We start from the raw sequence: 18,414 nt of genomic DNA, 5'->3' as shown, positions 1-18,414 counted from the left end.
GTACATGATGCACACAATTAAAAATACCAGCACATGTTACATTATTGGCATTTCTTTAATAAACATTTGCCAAAGGGGGGAAAACATCTTCATACAAAAAAAGACATCATTGCTCATCTCCTTGAAAATCATTTAAACGTCTCTTTACTTTCAATTTTACAATGGCTATAGACAAGAGCTGGTGGGAACCGGTGAGAAACACAGCTTTGATCCGTTCACGTGTTCAGTAGATTCACCAGCTCGATCACACAAGTGCTGCCAGTCGACCTGGAGTCTTTAAAAGCCCCTCCAGTGATTCTAACCTTGTGACATAATCGTTCAATCATCAGGAAGGAAAAAGAAGAAGAAGAAGAAGAAAAAAAGACTGAAGGAGGGAAAGAAAATTAAAAGAAAACGAATTACATTACTGGTCATTTACATGTGCAGATACAGCACATTCACACCTTCGCTTGTTTCCACCTACTTTATTCAGTAGTGCAAAACACGGTAATACTAGTCTGTCCTCACGCGGTTCAGGAGACGTTACGGTACAGGTCATAAAAACACTTACCCTGCACGGTAAATGCACACGCAAAAAAGGTACAATTTTAATTTAAAAGACAGCAGTAGAATAGATTACAAAAATCAATTGGAGGGAAAAACGAAAAACAGCTCTATGAAATGGTATGAGTGGGAAACGCAAAAATTCCCATCCCAACAGTTCGTCCCTCCAGTTTCAACCCTCAAATTATTCAGAAATATTACAAATCAAGTTCTGAGACGTTTAGTGCTGGTTTGAGGCGCTGCACGTGTCTTTAGAGTCTTCCTGTCCCGACGCGATCATCCTTAGTGAGTTCGTCGGCCGTGCCGATCAGAAAGGGAGTCCTCTGCCCCGCAGCGCCGCCGTGTTCACATGGGGAACGTACCCGAGCGGCACGGATTGGGACGGCGACGTCCAGGCTTGTCCCGGAGGGGGCGGCGGGGGCCCGGGGCCGACGTGATTGTACTCGAAGCGATGGTCCTTGTCTCCGCTGAACACCATGCTGCCGCCTCCGGCGCCGGCCGCGCTGGCGGCTGCTCCGTGAGCGAAGGCGTCCGGGGCGAGAGGGGGGCGGGGGGGCATCCCGCCCCCCATCATGTGACCGAGGTAGCTGTCTGCGAAGCCCGCGTGAGGAAACGGCGGAGGCGGCCGGCTAAAGTCCGCCCCGTAACCGGGTCCCTCCGCTGGCCTGGGCGGCGGCGGATAGTCCGGCTCCGGAGGTCTAGGAGCGTCTGCCGGGCCTGCCGAGGGGGGCGGAGCCGGTTTGGTCTCGGGGGCCTGCCGGTAGTCCAGGTCTGCGCAGGGAGGCGGTTCCGGAGGTTCTGGGGGTCTCTGGTCTGGCGGGAGAATGGAGAGAGGCTCTAGAGGCCTGGAGGACGAGACGCCCCCTTCAGACACTGAAAGAAACAGCAGCAGACGCTCACATTACACTCTCCACTAAATGAAAACTAGCCTCTGGCTGAACCCAGTACAATGCATGGAATGAAAACATGCGTGTTAAAAATGGTACATGGTGCCTTCACAAATAAATAAAAGAAAAAATAGTGGGTGAAAAACTGTATGTGAAGAGTAGTGGGTCCAAATTCAGCAGACGCAAAGTACCTGGATGACCAACTGCTTCTGGCGAGACTGAAGGAGTCACAGTGACACGGGTCATGTGACAACATGGCGACCTTGGAACGTATAGATTACATTAAAGTGTTAGTTCACCCGAAAATGAAAATTCTGTCAATATTTACTCACCCTCGAGTCGTTCCACACCCGTAAGACCTTCATTCATCTTCAGAACACTAATTAAGATATTTTTGATGAAATCTGATGGCTCAGTGAAAAAATTAATTACAAAATAACGACTTATATAGTGATGGCGATTTCAAAACACTGCTTCAGGAAGCTTCGGAGCACAAATGAATCAGCGTGTCGAATCAGCGGTTCGGAGCGCCAAAGTCACGTGATTTCAGCAGTTTGACACGCGATCCGAATCATGATTCGACACAAAAATTCATACGCTCCGAAGCTTCCTGAAGCAGTGTTTTGAAATCGGCCATCACTAAATAAGTCGTTATTTTGTTTTTTTGGCGCACCAAAAATATTCTCGTGGCTTTATAATATTAATATTGAACCACTGTACTCACATGACCTGATTTAAATATGTTTTTAGTACATTAATGGATCTTGAGAGAGGAAATGTCATTGCTGGCTATGCAGGAGCCATCGGATTTCATCAAAAATATCTTAATTTGTGTTCTGAAGATGAAACAAGGTCTTACGGACGGCATGAGGGTGAGTAATTAATGACAGAAATGTTCATTTTTGGGTGAACTAACCCTTTAAAAGGATAAAACGGTTACCAGTTTGACAATAAAATTGCAGACATAATTAACTTTTAACATTTTAATTATCAAATGCAAGCGATATGATGTCCGACATAAAGCAGTTAACAACAGCGTCACGAGGGAAAGCAGATTTACACGAGTGCTGACGGAAATGATATGAATGCGTTTCTGAAGGGAAGCTGCTGTCTTTCAATGACGTTTACCTCCATGTTATGCCTAAGAGTAGCATTTATAAGCGCCACCTGCTCTCAGAGAATGGATTTACACTTTCATTCAGCCTTTCCATCAGTTTTGTTCAGACCAATGTGGAAATTGGACAGTTTTTAAGTGAATGTGCAAAAATCTAAAGCAAGGCAGCAGGTTTATTAGACTGCTGTCACTTTAAAAGCTGCACGGATCTTATACATTTTCACATGCGCTTTCTTTCTCAACTGTTTAGTCCACTTAAGACATACCTGACTGTGTTTATGTGAATATTCACCAAGATGGGCATTTTTTTTTTTACAATTTTGTGTGCGTTTGGCCTTATAATCTGCAGAAGTGAACTGAATTCGAGATCACACGCTGTCTGAGAGCCGTCTTTCTATGTACTTCGCTTATTGCATTTGAAAACATTAAGCACAGTCATGAGTCCATTCTACTCTCTGACGACCTAAAACTTGGACTTTTGTAATATTTTGGAGTATTAAAATCATGCAGTCACAGGCCCATCGCGATATTCCTATCACGATATGTGCTTTTGCGATATTTTGATCATTTCCATATCCAATATCGTGCTGCCTTAATTTTGACTCATTGCTTTTCTTAATCATTATAGGCTGAAATGCAATTTTTTCCAAACCTTTATTGGAACATGTGGTAACATCAGTTGTGCGTTTTTCGGGCCGAGAGATCTCATAAAAAGGAAAGTGTCTTACAGTAACAGACAGCTGTGCTTTTGTATGCACTAGATTTGGTATTTGTTCAAAGGTGTCATTTGTAGAATGGTTTGCATTTGTGAAATATGTGTAGGCTCATTTATTTATATTTGTAAAACACAATACACATATCTGTTACTCCTCTGCGTTTTCACTCAGACTGACCTTTGTATTTGCACATCACTTTGTGTTTGTTTGCGAGTCGAGTTTTCCTTTGCGAAGCAGATTGTGTTTGTTTAGTTATGGCACAATAACTCCACACAGGTCTTCTTAAAGAGGTTGTTCCACATTATTAAGCAAGTCACAGTTCTCACGCAAGGAAGATCTTTCTGAAGATGAACAGCATGGCATGGTGCGACGTTACGCAAAAGGCATCAAAAAACAGCTAATGTTGTGTGAAAACTGGAGATTATCATAAGAATTGTAATTAATAGAACAGGAGAACTCGATCAGATAAAGGCTTATTAAGGAATGTTTCTGTCAAATTAACTGTATCAAAAGGAAAAAAAGCCAGTGTTGAGCAGAAACAGGAAACAGGTGTCTGAAGCTGCTGGAGTCTCTGAAGTCTCAAGAAGCTCTCCATGCTCCAGCCGCCTCTAACCAAAGCTCACGAGAGAAACCTTTACAGCGGGTGTAGAAATACACAAAGACTCATTTAAACAGTTGTGTTCACTGACGAATGCCGTACCACAGTGGATGCATTTAGGGATGGCTGGTGAGTGACCGCCTCGTTCCAACAAGACTGTGACGTCAGCCAGGAGCTGGAATATTGGGAAGGTCCCTTTAGGGACCCTATTCGGACAGGATTAGTTTTACATGGGGAGGTGGAGTAAAGTCATTTTACCTCAGGACGTGTGTAAAATTAATGGTCAATTCGTACGGGACAAGACATCTCATCAAAACTAGCAGAAGTGGGAGGAGTAACTCGGTTTACGCACCGCCGTCACCTCCCTGTCGCCATGTGGGTATACGTTGCTTCCTGATACCATGTGTGCAAACACATATAATCTAAATATATAAACTATATATAACAATTAGGTACGGTCAAAGATTTATTAATTAAATTCTGATTGGATTGTGATGGTAATAGGCACTTAGCTAAAGATAAAATAGTTTTGTGCCTCTGACAAGTGCTTCGATCTTCTTTTTGCTCTGAATGTTATGTGGAAAATACTTGAGGTTTTCCACAGATTTGTCCCATCACCTACAACACAACTGAATGCACAGAAAACTACTTTTAAACAGGAAATGATGGAATTTTACCGTACATATTTACAGCGGGTCTATTCGAATGCGATTAGTATTACCTGAGGTAATTTTTCCGGACCTTTTTAGAGAAGGTAAAAGTTGCCATAATCTTTACTGACATTGTCTGTATTGATTGCACAGATGGCACATTCAGACGGGACTAAAATCACAGAGAAGCTCTGGTAATAATTACTTCACCCCGCCTCCCCATGTAAAACTAATCCCGTCCGAATGGGGCTTTAGGGTGTCAAAATGACTTCTGCAAGATATCTGGAGTTTATAACTGACCATTTTCTGCTACGGTATAAAAAGAGGATAGTGCCTTCTGAAATAAAATGATTTAATTTCTATCCCATGCTGCAAAAAACACCACAGAAATAAATCAGTTTGAAAATATATTTCTACACAAGGTTTCCTTTGTGAGCTTTGGTTAGTTAGTCTTTCCTTTATCTGACCGAGATCTCCTGTTCTGTTAATTACAATTATGATAGTTCGATAATCTCGTTTTCATGCCTTTTGCACCATGCCATGCTGTTCATCTTCAGAAAGATCTTTCTTCCTCCCATTATTGCATGAGAACTGTGACTTGCTTAATAATGTGGAACCAAAGTAGGGTTAAAGCAGGGTTTCCATTTACCCAAGACCTGACAAACTTAACAAACCAGTCTGAGATTGATAACCATAACCTAGATTTTAAAATCTTGCTACTTACTTATAAATCACTAAATGGTTTAGTTCCCCAGTACCTGAGCGAGCTCCTAAAGCATTATAGTCCTTCATGTTTATTGCGATCTCATAATTCAGGCCAGCTGATAATACCTAGAATATCAAAATCAACCGCAGGCGGTAGATCCTTCTCCTGTTTGGCACCTAAACTCTGGAACAATCTTCCTAGCATTGTTCGGGAAGCAGACACACTCTGTCAGTTTAAATCTAGACTAAAAACACTCTTTAACCTGGCATACACATAACACATTATCAATTTATATTTTCACATCCGTTAAAGGATTATTAGGCTGCATAGATTAGGTCAGCCGGAACCGGGAACACTTCCTATAACACCTGATCTACTCGCTACATCAGAAGAAGAATGGCGTCTATGCTAATATTAGTCTCTCTGTTTATCCTGAAATCCTACTGACGTGTCACTTTCATAATAATTTGGATCACAGTGTAGAATGTACTCTTTCAAAAGGAGGAGCATGTGATGTCTGACGGTGTCGGATGTGTGACGTTACCTGGAGAGACGGGGCTGGGCTCAGGTGGAGGCTTGATCTCATGTAGACCTGCTGCGTTTGAGACGACGCCCTCAGCGCCCTCGAACCCCATGATCTCTCCCGTCGCACCCTGCTGGACCTTGAGCAGCTGAGCGAGGAGCATGGTGACGGCGGTCTGCGTGGCTGCGGCCGAGGCCTCTCCGTCAGTCTTCCCCGACTGCTGCGGGGTGGGAGGCGAAGGGGGCTTGGGCATGGGCGGGGTGCGAGGAGCTCCGCCCCCTGCTGGAGGCGGCTGGGGGGGTTTAGAGACCATGGGGAGCGGAGGCGGTTCTGGGGGTCTTTCAGACTCCAGTGGTCCAGAAGGCAAAGCCTTTGTCAGTTGCTGGAGCGTCTCTGGGTTCATCTTCGAACCACGGTCTGGGCGAACTGGGCCGATCCCACCGGGGCGCTTTTGGACTGAAATAGGTTCAGAAGCACAGCCAGCTGTTCTTGAGTCAGTTGTGAGTTGGGAGCTTTGGGGTCTAGAAGAAAAAGACAAGGGAAGCTTGAATGGGTTGTAAACGAACCTTCATCAGACTCAGTTCCTCGTTGCTGAGATGCCATTAAACTTCTAGCACTTGTAAAGTTTATCTTGTGGTTAAAGTCCAGAAGTCCATTTCCATGTCAGCACTTAGTGTGGAATGTACACTTCATGCACTAAACAGCCACAGCTCTAAAGTCATGAAATCAAATCTGAAAATGATTTTTTAAATGGAATATTGCAGTGTGATTCATCGCTGCCCATCATCATTATTGTGTGATGAGAATGAGAATGAAGGTTTCTTGAGCGTTTCAGCGGATGTTCTTACCCAGCAGGGCCGCAGCGGCAGCAGCACTCGGACCTTTGTGTCCCGCAGCGGCAGGGAAGCCCTGTGGCGTGTTGCTGCGGCTGTCGTCCAGGCCCAGCTCCTTCCGGGGGCTTTGGGGGCGCTCAGCTCCTCCGGCATCTGCTTCTGCCGCCGCCGCTTCTTACTCCACAGTTCATGGCAGTCCTGCCAAAGAGGGAGACTAGAGAGAAGAAACAGATCAGAGGTGAGATATTGTAATCTGACAAAGCATAGACTAAACTGTTGAAATTTACACTTGTTTTCCCAACCATTATTTGAAATTATAAGTGAAATGAAGACAACTGAGTGAACTGAAACCAAACGCTCATTATCATATCTGAATCTCAGCTCTTGATTCACAGTGATTCGAACAGTAACGATGGCGTCGGTTTTACCGTATCAATCTCAGCAAAGTGGAGAAAACAGAGTTTGAACGACACGAACCAAACTCTTCCAGTCTCAGACACGACTACAGTGATTGAGGGCGGGGCAAAGAGACGCTGTTCAGCCAATAGGCTGACATTATGCAAATCAGTTACAAACCTGCATAGGTTCAGCAGGAAGTGAGACTGAATTACTGACGACTCGTTTCAGTTCAGAATCACTTCTTTCTTTTAGGACACAATAACTCCATTCATCTGCACTTTGAGCTCTGAAACTTTGCTGATGTTTTACACTCAGCTGCTGTATCACACACAGCATGAAAGGAAATATCAGAAAAATCATAATAATAAAAAGGAAAAACCACATAAAATCTCTCATACTCAGGCGGGGGCATCTTGGCTGGATCCACATCTTTGAGGAAGTCGCTGTTGAGAGCTTGTTCTGCAGTGCAGCGTTTGCTCGGGTCCAGCGCTAGCATATGGTCAAACAAATCCAGGGCCATCAGAGGAATACTGAAACATTGAAATGAACCGTCACTGCAAACATATCACGGACACTGATCTTTATTACAGTTAATAAAACAAAACAAGTTCTCTCTACACGTCTAACACTGACTTCAAATCATGTCGCAATAATCATTTTCATGAGTTAAGTGCACATAAAGCCGATGGTGTTATTACTGGTGGGAATTTCTACACAGCAAATTGGAAGTTTATCAAATTAAAGAAATTAAAGTGTTAAGAAGACACTGATGAAGAACAGCTATAAAGCGTGCCACAGTATACTCATTTAGCTGGTTTATGATGCAACAAGCGTGTGTGAAGTTATGTTTCCTTTGATTCTCAGTGGCAGCATGAGAGTAATAAAACAAAACATCAATTACACGCCTGCTGCGAATCCTCAGTGCTTCCCATCTTTATCAGCAAGTGAAAAAGTGATTTTTCCATTTTCTTCTGACCAGAAATCACATGACCTCATCACATTGTAATTAAAACTGAGTTTTTGGATAAAAACTTCCCAGGAGGACTTGAATGGCTCATAAGAGTTAAACAAAAACATGCATCCATAAACATCCTTTATTCATCTACGCACTGCAGTCATGAGCTGCGACGCCCTTTAAAACAGACTGGACTGGTTTCATTCATTTCACATTACTCACAAAGCGAACTCTTCCCTTAGTCTCCGCCGGTACTGTTTCTTTGGTTTCATGGTGTTGAAGTAGGGCAGCTTGATGACGTCTGGCCACACGGCGGGGCAAGGGCTGCCGCAGATACGACTGGATCGGACACAGTTATATGGGTTAGTGAATCATTTGTCTGGATCTCCAACCAAACAGGGACAAAAAAAAAAAAAAAAAAATTACATTTTGTTACCTTATGAGTTCTAGCTGTGCTAGCTCCTGGTTGGCCTGAAAGATGGGCTTCTTTGTGAAAAGCTCTCCCAGAATGCACCTGTGACATGAAAGGTCAAAACATTGAGAAGGTGAAAATTGGAGTGATTATACTCTAAACAGGAGGGCTGCATGATACCAGAAAAAACTAACATTGAGACATTTACTTTTTCTGTTTTTTATTGGTTATAAAAAAAACACTAGAGGAGCTTATTGACTGTCAATTATATATGTTTGAATAAATCTGTCATGAACAAGCGTTTGTGAAAACTACCTCATGCGCAGTATACAAGTTATACAAACATTTCAGTTTTTGTTTGAGTGTAATTATTATATCTGAAAATAAATAGCAGATGAATTTTGGGCTAAGCTGTTAATTGTAAACTCTTAAAATATAAAGTAATGTGCCAAACGAGAGGGTTGTAGTTCACAGCATTAATTAAGAAATTCAAACTATCTGTATCGGCAGATATCATTCTGAATAATAATTGGTATTGGCGGAAAAATCGGTGCATCTCTACTTGAAATGATTCTAAATGAGTGATTTTTAGACATGGAAATAGGGTCATGGGAATTTTTATTAAAAGAATAAAATCTAGAATATTTCATCCGGTAGGAATAATCCTGATCGTTAATTCTTCAAATTATGGGGCCTTGGAGTCAACAGTTCAGAATGAGTGAAAAATGTAAAATCTGGATATTTACTCAAAGCTCTTACACTACAAGTACACTATAAAAATCTCGCTCCACTTCAGTTTGCATAGGGCACATTCCCAATGTTTTTGACTAATTCAGTATAAAATAAAAATTATTATTAAAAAAAAATTATTGTTATTAAATAATTATATAAAACAAAAGAAACATATTGTAGTACTGTAAAATGAGAGTATTTTATAAAAATGTTATTTTTTTAGTACAACCGTAAAATTACAATACTAATATTTATGCCTTTTTTATTTTCAGAAGGTTAAACCATCGAGCTTTTATTTTGATGGGTTGGACAGCATTTTCTTTGCACTGAGTGCAAACAGCATTAAACGTCGTTTACATTTAGTGAAAAAGCAATATTTTGTAAACAGTTGTTCAATGCCATTTATACTGACAGATTCTATTTGCACCTTGTAGTATATCATAAAACAGTATGCAATAACATATTCATTCATGTATATGAAATTATTTATTTATTAAAATATGAATGGATGCAGCTTTATTGGGAATCACTTGTCCCTAAAGCCCCTTTCCACCCATTAAACACTTTATTACCCGTTAGGAAGTTTATTTCTCAGCACATGGTGTAAATTGATACTTGGTTATTTAATTAATCACAGTCCACAGGATTTGACAATTGCACTAAGCCATATCGTGATATCGATCATGCAGCCCTAATCGATAGCATGGCATTTACCCGCAGCTCCACACGTCGATGGCAGGCGTGTACCTCTCTTCTCCTAGCAGCAGCTCGGGTGGGCGGTACCACAGAGTGATCACCTTATTGGTGTAGGGCCGACTGGAGAAGGACAAGACACGTCAGAGTCTGCTCTACTCACCTGACACGACTCATAACTGCTGCTGAACCAGGTCAGGATGATACGTACCTCTCTTCAGAGTTGTACAGACGGGCCAATCCAAAATCTGCCAGCTTGATCTGACCCCTGCAGGACACAAATCAGAAGATATAATATGAAGTTACAGTGAAAGTTTGTTCACAATGATTTGGACTAATGCCAGTACATTTCCTCACTCATATCTGAAGGTGTCTGACACCCTGAAAAACAAGTATGAACAATGTGAATCTCTTCTGCACTGACTTGTTATTGAGCAGGATGTTGGAGCACTTGATGTCCCTGTGCAGGAAGTTCTTCTTGTGGCAGTAATCCAGTCCTTCCAGCAGCTGCCTCATGAAAGACTTGATGTGGCTCTCGTTGAAGTGTACGAGGCCCGACTCCAGGAGGCCCATCAGGTCGTGGTCCATGTACTCAAACACCAGGTAAAACGCCCCTGTGAGATGAAACGCATTCGTTACGCCAACAGTAAGAGGAAAACCTCTGAGAAGGACGGGTCATCTCCGACGCGATACCTTTGTCGTTCTTGAAGTCTAAGGCGTCTTCTTTGTCGGTGACGATCTCCTTCATGTTGATGATGCTCTTGTGGTTGAGCTGCCGCAGGATCTTGATCTCCCTGATGGCTGTGATGGGGAAACCCTCCTTCTCATTGTCCAAACGGACCTTCTTTAGGGCCACCAACTCAGCTGAACAAGCAAGAGCAGAAAGATGAAGTGATTAATGGTCTCGGACTGCATTAGCATACAAATCCATTAAGGTCACAGTGAACTTGAGCACAGCGAACGAAGACTACATTTCTATCGTCACGGCGTATATTGAGTAGGGCTGCACAATATTGGAAAAACAGGGCTTGACATTAACACCGGCCAACCCGCCAAATGTGGGTGTATTTCAGTATATAATATATACATTTTTCAATTGTAGGCTTTTTAAAATGCTGAAATAATAAACTAAGTTCAATGTAGTGTTGTCAATGATACTGAAATGAAATAAAATAAAATTTTGAAAATGCTTAAAAAATATAGTTTGAAGTTGTAAATAAAACATTGGAGTACGTTTTACAAGAAATATGATTTTCTTGTACTATATACACTACAGTCATTCTAGTTCAAAATTTCATTATTTCAATAAGTTCAGGGTATCTGCAGGGTTTTTAAAATCAAATTTAAGGTTATTTACGACCCTTTTAAGACCTGCACAAATACCATACGAGTGAGGTAGTGCATGTCTCGGAAACATACTAAACCATAAAATTACTGTAAAAACCATGATTTAAACAACTTTACCATTCAAATACAGGTTGATAAAGATGGTTTTATAAAATGATCTCACATTTTAGCCTTTAAAACATGAATGAAAATGATAAATGATTACATTTTAATTCTGAATGAAGGCGCTAATTGAAAACGCAAATTCCCTCTCTGACAGTAGATGGCACTTATGGACCGGCAGAAATACAGCGGTTACAAATCGCACTAATCCATATTGCGATATCCCTAATATAGATGTCTGAGAGCATCCTTACCAGTGTCTTTGTCCTTGGCTTTGTACACCTGCCCATAAGTACCTTCTCCAGTGATCCCAATGATTTCAAACTTGTCGACGCACCGCTTCCCCCAGTCTATCTCCGTTTCCTTGATCTCTCCGAAGCGTGGGCCACAAATTCTGCGACACAACCAGACAGGTACATTTTTGCATTTGCTAAAGAGAAAACATGAGATGATTTGGTAGAAGAGATTGTTTGACAACATACTTTGGTCTCTTCCGCGGGATGTGCGTCTTTTTATCGTCAGGTGGGCTGTGGGGTGAACCGGGGGTGACGCCTGGGAGCTCTGGAGGAAGGGGGAGGTCTGAGAGGAGCTGACGGGCTTTCCTTTCTGGTCTGTAGTTTTTCTTCCCTGCGGTTGTTGAGGAGTCTTTCAAGCTACTGACATTAAAGAAAAGGAAGCCATCAGTGAAACCATCAAAGATAATGTACAACACAACAAATCATAGACCTTAAAGGCTGGGCAATACATCGTGGCCATGATATAAAGTGTCTCTCTTTAGAGATTTTGCTATATTGTTTATATTGTGGTATGTAAATATATCTGCACAGCACAGTATTAAAGTTACTGAGATTATAGAATGATAAAGAAACATGAACGAATGAGAAAATAAAGAGCAGATGCTCATATTAGAAACAGTTATTAAGCTTCAATAAGTCAAGAAAATCATTCACTTAATATTTTTTATTAAAGATACAAAAGTTACGTCTAAAATTATATTTACTTCATACAGTGAAAATCATGCAAGTGTTTTATTTTTACATTTGATTCCTCAATTTCTGTCGTATTTCTTACTATGTTAAACGAACCTAAACTTTTAAGCATTTAATTTGTATCTTTGATCTGTTGTTTGTTTGTTTGTGTTTGTTTGTTTGTTTTTAACACCATGTCAGCTCCTCTGGCTATTTTCATGGTGAGAAAAAATTATAGTAAGCTGAAATTCTAAAATCTATTTTTGCTAAAAGCTCTAAAACTATATTTGGTTTAACTTTGTTAATTCCTTCCAAAAGGTTAACTGAATAAAAAATAAGTAATAAAGGATTTTGACAAAGAGAACGCACTGGTGGATCTTCTCTGAATATTATAAACGTGCGTGTCATCCTGGAATAGATCATTCTTCTATTGTTTTTGTCATATCTGATTGTGTATTAAAAATAAGAAGCAAATTACAGTGAAATAAATGTCATATTGTAAAATAAGATTTTGATCATGTCGCCCAGCCCTAGTGGACCTCGTTACACAGTACTGAGTTAAATATTCAGATGTACTCTTTGTCGGTTTGAATTTAGAAAAGATGAAAACAAACCTGTCGCTTCCGTCCACCGGATCCAGGTTGTTGGGTGCCGGTGGGAGAGAGGCCACAGCCGGAGCAGCTGCTTTCTCTCGCTCCTTCTCTTTAACCTGCATGGACTGTCCTCCTTTCTTTTTGTCCTCCTTTCCCTTGGCGTCTCTGCCGGACTGCGAGGCGTCCGAGCTCCTCTTGGCGGGTCGATCCACAGGAGACTGTGGCTGGCTGGACACTGGAGTTCTGGGGCCCTTCTCGGTCACGGGCGGCGGTGAGGGCGGTCTGCTCTTCTTGGGCGCGTGATTGGTGACGGGGCTGGGCTGAGGCGCGGCGGAGGAGGACGAGGAGCCCTTGGTCGGGGTGGAGGTGTTGCTGGAGTTCTTGACGCGGGCGGCTTCGGCGGCTTTCGCTTTCTTCTGCTTGCTGAGCTCGGCGGCCAGGCTGCTCTTCAGGGTCAGGGTGCTGGGCGACAGGCTGGAGGGGCGGCTGCGGGACCGCGAGTGGCGGTGGCGGCTGCGTGAGCGAGAATGACGCGTGGACTGGTACGGGCTCCTGCTGCGAGACTTTCCTGTCCGCCTGAGAACAACAGCAGAATGAGTTCATGCAAATCTCCATGAGATCGGAAGATGAAACCAGAAACACCTTAAAGGGTGAGTTTGAAACACTAAGATTGACTGAAAATACCTGAAAGTTCAGGAAAATGTGCAGAAGTTAAACACTTACACTTCTGTTTGAATGACTGGAGTCTTTTTCGGCAGAAACACATTTATAATGTTACAAAAGATTTATCCTGACTTAAAGAAAGTATCCTAAATAAAATAATGTCACGGTTTCCACAAGAATATGAAGCCGTTTTCAACATTGATAATAATCATAAATGTTTCTTGAGCATCAAATCATCATATCAGAATGATTTCTGAAGGATCATGTGACACTGAAGACTGGAGTAATGATGCTGAAAATTCAGCTCTGATCACAGGAATAAATTACACTTTACTATATATTCACATTTTAATAATATTTAACTGTTTTTGCTGTATTTACTGTATTATTGTAAAGACATTACAACAACATGACAGACTCCAAACTTCTGAACGCTAGTGAACGTGTTCAACACGAGGCCGAATAAACTTCAACAGAATCACTATTTTTTATTTGGCTGTTCAATCAACTTGAAGAGTGAATAATAAAAACAAGTAACAAATACATACGCATTGCTAAAAATCATCAGTTTTTCCCACACCGTCGCTCAACATGGAAAATATTAGACATTTATTTGAGGTTTTCTTTAGTCCAAAGCGATATTCAAATACAGAGATCAGATAAACTCTGGTTTCCTGTACTTGTTATGAAACCACATAATAACATGGCTTTTTTACCTTTTAACGACGTAAGCTGCATTAAAGCGTTCAGAGAGACTGTAATCGCTTATGGAAAGATGGAACTGAAGGCAAAAACGAAATAACATGGCTGCTTATATAAATTAGACACGTTTAATCACCAAAGAGGCGTTGACAAAAGAAATCACAAACTTTCTGTGGCCTTTATTCTAAATCAGCTTTTCATGTTGAAACAATTTACCATTAACAAGAGCAGCCAATGGGAGATAATCCACGGCCGAACCATGAGTTTATGATCACCGTCTCTAATCATCTGACAGCACGGCGGATGAAGACACTATGACTGAACCAGCCAATAAAAACGCAGTCATGGCACTTAATTTGCTTCTCAAAATGAGATATACTTATGTATATCTCATTTTATTACATCCAGCATAATATATGCCTAATATAACTGACTGTTAAACACACAGGGCGGAAAACAGAGGCGTACGCAGCAAAGTCAGCCCAGAGGCCGCTCACACTCCGCTATACAGCGTGTGTGTGTGTGTGTGTGTGTGTGTGTGTGTGTGTGTGTGTGTGTGTGTGTGTGTGTGTGTGTGTGTGTCAGACTCAGTCTAGATAGAATGTGGAAAGAATCAACAGTGGGTGAAGAGACTGTTTTAAGGTCAAACAAATCACACCAAAAACATCTCCTACACTTCTGTCTTCAGCGCAGTCTGACACTCGTCCATTAACTGCCCCACTTCAGACGCGGCTTATATCAAATTATGATTCATTTACATTAAAGCTGAATGAGTATGAATGTGAATTAAAAGGTGGACTAGAGTTATAGCTTTTATAGGCTTCAAGAGTTATTAAAAACTAGGCAAATAATTAAAATAAAACTATATACAGTTTCAGATCCTTGTAAAATTGCATTAGTGTCTGACAGAGAAAAGCTGTTATAAAAGCACAATTATAAACTTCCCACAGTTTCAGGCGATTAAAACACATGAAAAGTCAATATATTCCTGCATATAAACGAAGCAGGACAATCATTTATTAGTCTACTGTAAAAACAATAATAGATATTCATTAAACAGTGCATGTAGCTTTCTTTAATTTAATAGATTTTTATATTAGTGTCAATAATTACAGTTATCATGTTTGTAAGGGTTGTTGATGTAAACCCTCAAACAAACAGAATTACAGATGCCCAAAACAAATAATAATTGAGTTACACAAGATCTCTCATCATCGATTCTTTCGAACAGGTTGTGAAAGATTTATTTATGAGTATTTATAAGTTAAACATGAAAACCACAAAGTCCTGATTGTAAGTGTGAAACTGATTTTAATCGAGTGTTTGATTCGGAGGCGTGACGCGAGTCAGAATCTGTACTGATGGTAAATTTGTTGAAATGAGTGACTTTACATTAAACTAGCTAACTGAACAAAATACAATAATACAGTATGGCGAGAGAATATTTAACTACTCAGTTTACAAAGTCTTCATAAATAAAGGATAAACACGATTATGAGTTCCCAGGAGGAGTCGAGCGCACCATAATTATAATTCACTTACACACTAAATGTAATTTACACAAACTGAGGTTAATTTACATATCTTGACTAAAAAAAAACTGTGTTGAATAAAATCTTAGACTAATTATTAAAAACTATTCTTTGGTTCTGTATGTGTTTGTGTTTGATAAATCATTCATACGCATCAGTGACAAACGCATCTCTATCTTGCTTTATTTCTGCTATTATTCAAATTAAATAAACTTTTCACTCGAGCAGTCAAACACTCGATTCGCTTCGACTCGACAGTGATCGTTTGAACCGACTCAAAAGAATCGAACACGGCGAGTTCTTGACGACCACGTGTTGTAAAAGCCCGAATAATCGTGCCCGGTTCTTACCTGCCGTCCGGGCTGGGGCTCAGCGACTTCCTGTACGGGCTCCTGGAGCGTCTGCGCTGGCCGAACGGGCTGCCGGTGAACTCGCCCTGCTCGTAGGGGCTGTGACGGCCGTAGCTCGGAGACCGGCGCCAGTACGGGCTGGACGGCGAGCGCTTCCTCTTACTGCTCGAGTACGAGCTCGGTGACTTCGACACGTTAGAGGCTCCGTACAGCTCCGACTCCCGACCGTAGTAGGTCGAGCTGGGAGACAGCCTCCGGGGGCTCCTCCTGGAAATAAACGGGTAGTTTGTGTTCGGGGACTGGTATCCATAGGAATAAGACGTCCCGTAAGGACTATCCGCCGCTTTGAAGCTCGGACTGCTCCTCCGGTAGGCCCGGAGCTCCTCCCGCTCGTCCCGGTAAGCTTGTGGCGGTTCCCTGTACGCAGACGGAGGGTCCTTGTCAGGTTTGGACTTGCTTTTGTGGCGCTTAGACTCCTTTTTGTCCGCTTGGGACGCGGCTGAAGGCTTCCTGCCGTTACTGTCGTGATTCCTCACGCCGCTGCGGGACTTGAACGCCGCGTCCTGCTCGCGGCCGGAGCGGTTCCGCTTCATCTCCTTCTCCTGCCGGCCTTTCTCCGCCGATCCGCCGCTCCTCCGAGAGGAAGAGTTCTGCTCCCTCCTGCCCGGCGTGGAGTCCTGAAGTTCGGCTTCGCTCAGCCGCTCCGCGGACAGCGTGTCGGTTCTGGGCGACGGGCTCCCGGAGAAGCGCTCGGACTGCGAGCTCACGTCGTCGTACTCCACTAAAGTCCGCGCGTCGCCATCATAAAGCAGCTCCTGCTGCTGCCACTGCTGCTGCTGCTTCTCCCGGGCGTGCTTGTGCTTCTTCCTGCGGGAGGAGGAGGACGACGACCGCCCCTTCTCCCGGTGTCTCTCCCGGTGGCTCTTGCTCCGTCGCGCCTCGCGCTGGCTCCTCTGTGGCGGCGGGCTTCTCCCTCGGCCCTCGCGGGGAATGATCTCCGGGTTAGGCATTTAATATTCCACTTTTCTCGCTCTGAAGTGCTCGAGTTCCAGTCCCCGGCAAACAAAGCACAACATTTGAATCCACTTTAAGCGCTGCTCGGCTCGTGTCTGCGTTCACACGGCACCCGGTCCCGTCCACAGCACAGCCGATCCGTCGCATCGAAGCATCCCGACGCTCATCAGTCGGATAAACGCGTGAAACGCTCGCAGAAGTCAATAAAAGCTCGAGTTATAATCCAGTTCCGCGCATATGAAGAAAAGCTGGTGTTAGCAGCCTGTGCTAACTTAGCGAATCTGCCGCACAACAGCCGTTAAATCCGCCTCCATAGCGCGGTCCTCCCGGTGAAGAGTTAGAAACGGCGTGTTTTCTGCGCCTGGCGAGGATTCTGAAGGGAAAATCCCATGGAAAATGTCAGCTAAATCCACACATACTTAAGCGGGGCTGAAACTTCTTGTCGCCTCACACACCGACTCACTAACAAGGAAGTAGCCGCATGCTAGGTCAGCGCGGGGTTCAGTTCGGCAGATTCCACACCACATACAAAAGCATATATTCAGTTTAGCCGAAAGAGGCGCACTTATGTATAATTTTAATCTAAATGTAATTTCAAATAAAATACCAAATAAATCAGCTGGTGGTGGGGCTAATTTAAGCTGTACTCATTTAATGTACAAACACAAAAGTAGCGAATCACGCGCGCCACTGCCGCCAGTAGGCCTGCGCTCTGTGAGGCCTTCAGTCAGAGCTGCTCTTATGAACTCCTGCAGACACACACCGCCGCCAGCAGAGGGCGCCACTGCCTCCTCCTGCACACGTGAGGCTTTCTTAATCGCGCAACAGTTGTGGAAAACATGGAGTGACACTGACCTATGCAACCCCAAAGCTGACAAATAATACATAAATAAATATACAAGGAAATGTAATAAATAAATCAATCGATATTTATACTTTTATTTCCTTATTTATGCGTAATTGTATTTTTTCATGTATATCAAGTTCTTAATTGTAATGGATGGATTCAGTTAGATTAATAAGACTCTACTGTGGGACAGAAGCTGACTCTGAAGTGAAGTGATATATTTACAGGTCTGATGCATATGGCACACTTGTCTTTTTTATTTATGCAATTATGTACAAAATTAGTACAAACATATACATCTCACAACAAATCTGAAATATATATATATATATATACACACTACCATTCAAAAGTTTGGAAACATTACTATTTTTAATGTTTTTGAAAGAAGTCTCTTCTGCTCATCAAGCCTGCATTTATTTGATCAAAAATTCAGTAAAAACTGAAATATTATTCCAGTGTAAATCAGCTGTTTTCTATGTGAATATATAGTAAAGTGTAATTTATTCCTGTGATCAAAGCTGAATTTTCAGCA

General features: G+C 42.4%; 1 protein-coding gene across 1 annotated transcript; it reads right to left on the bottom strand.

Moving 5' to 3' along the window:
• Positions 1-36: 36 nt before the first annotated feature.
• Positions 37-17,804, bottom strand: cdk13 (cyclin-dependent kinase 13). The gene is given in 16 exon segments (XM_048174011.1): positions 37-1,416; positions 5,759-6,148; positions 6,151-6,258; positions 6,586-6,696; positions 6,699-6,784; positions 7,368-7,499; positions 8,147-8,263; positions 8,361-8,438; positions 9,783-9,884; positions 9,973-10,029; positions 10,186-10,375; positions 10,455-10,625; positions 11,465-11,604; positions 11,693-11,866; positions 12,793-13,347; positions 16,019-17,804. Coding segments are annotated over 16 exon segments (3,987 nt in total). The 5' UTR covers positions 17,029-17,804; the 3' UTR covers positions 37-850.
• Positions 17,805-18,414: the final 610 nt, after the last annotated feature.

The sequence above is a fragment of the Megalobrama amblycephala genome, linkage group LG22, assembly GCF_018812025.1.
Source record: "Megalobrama amblycephala isolate DHTTF-2021 linkage group LG22, ASM1881202v1, whole genome shotgun sequence".
Taxonomy (NCBI): Eukaryota; Metazoa; Chordata; class Actinopteri; order Cypriniformes; family Xenocyprididae; genus Megalobrama; species Megalobrama amblycephala.
The sequence above is the reverse complement of the archived record's forward strand: the minus strand, read 5'-3'. Positions and strand labels throughout refer to the sequence as shown.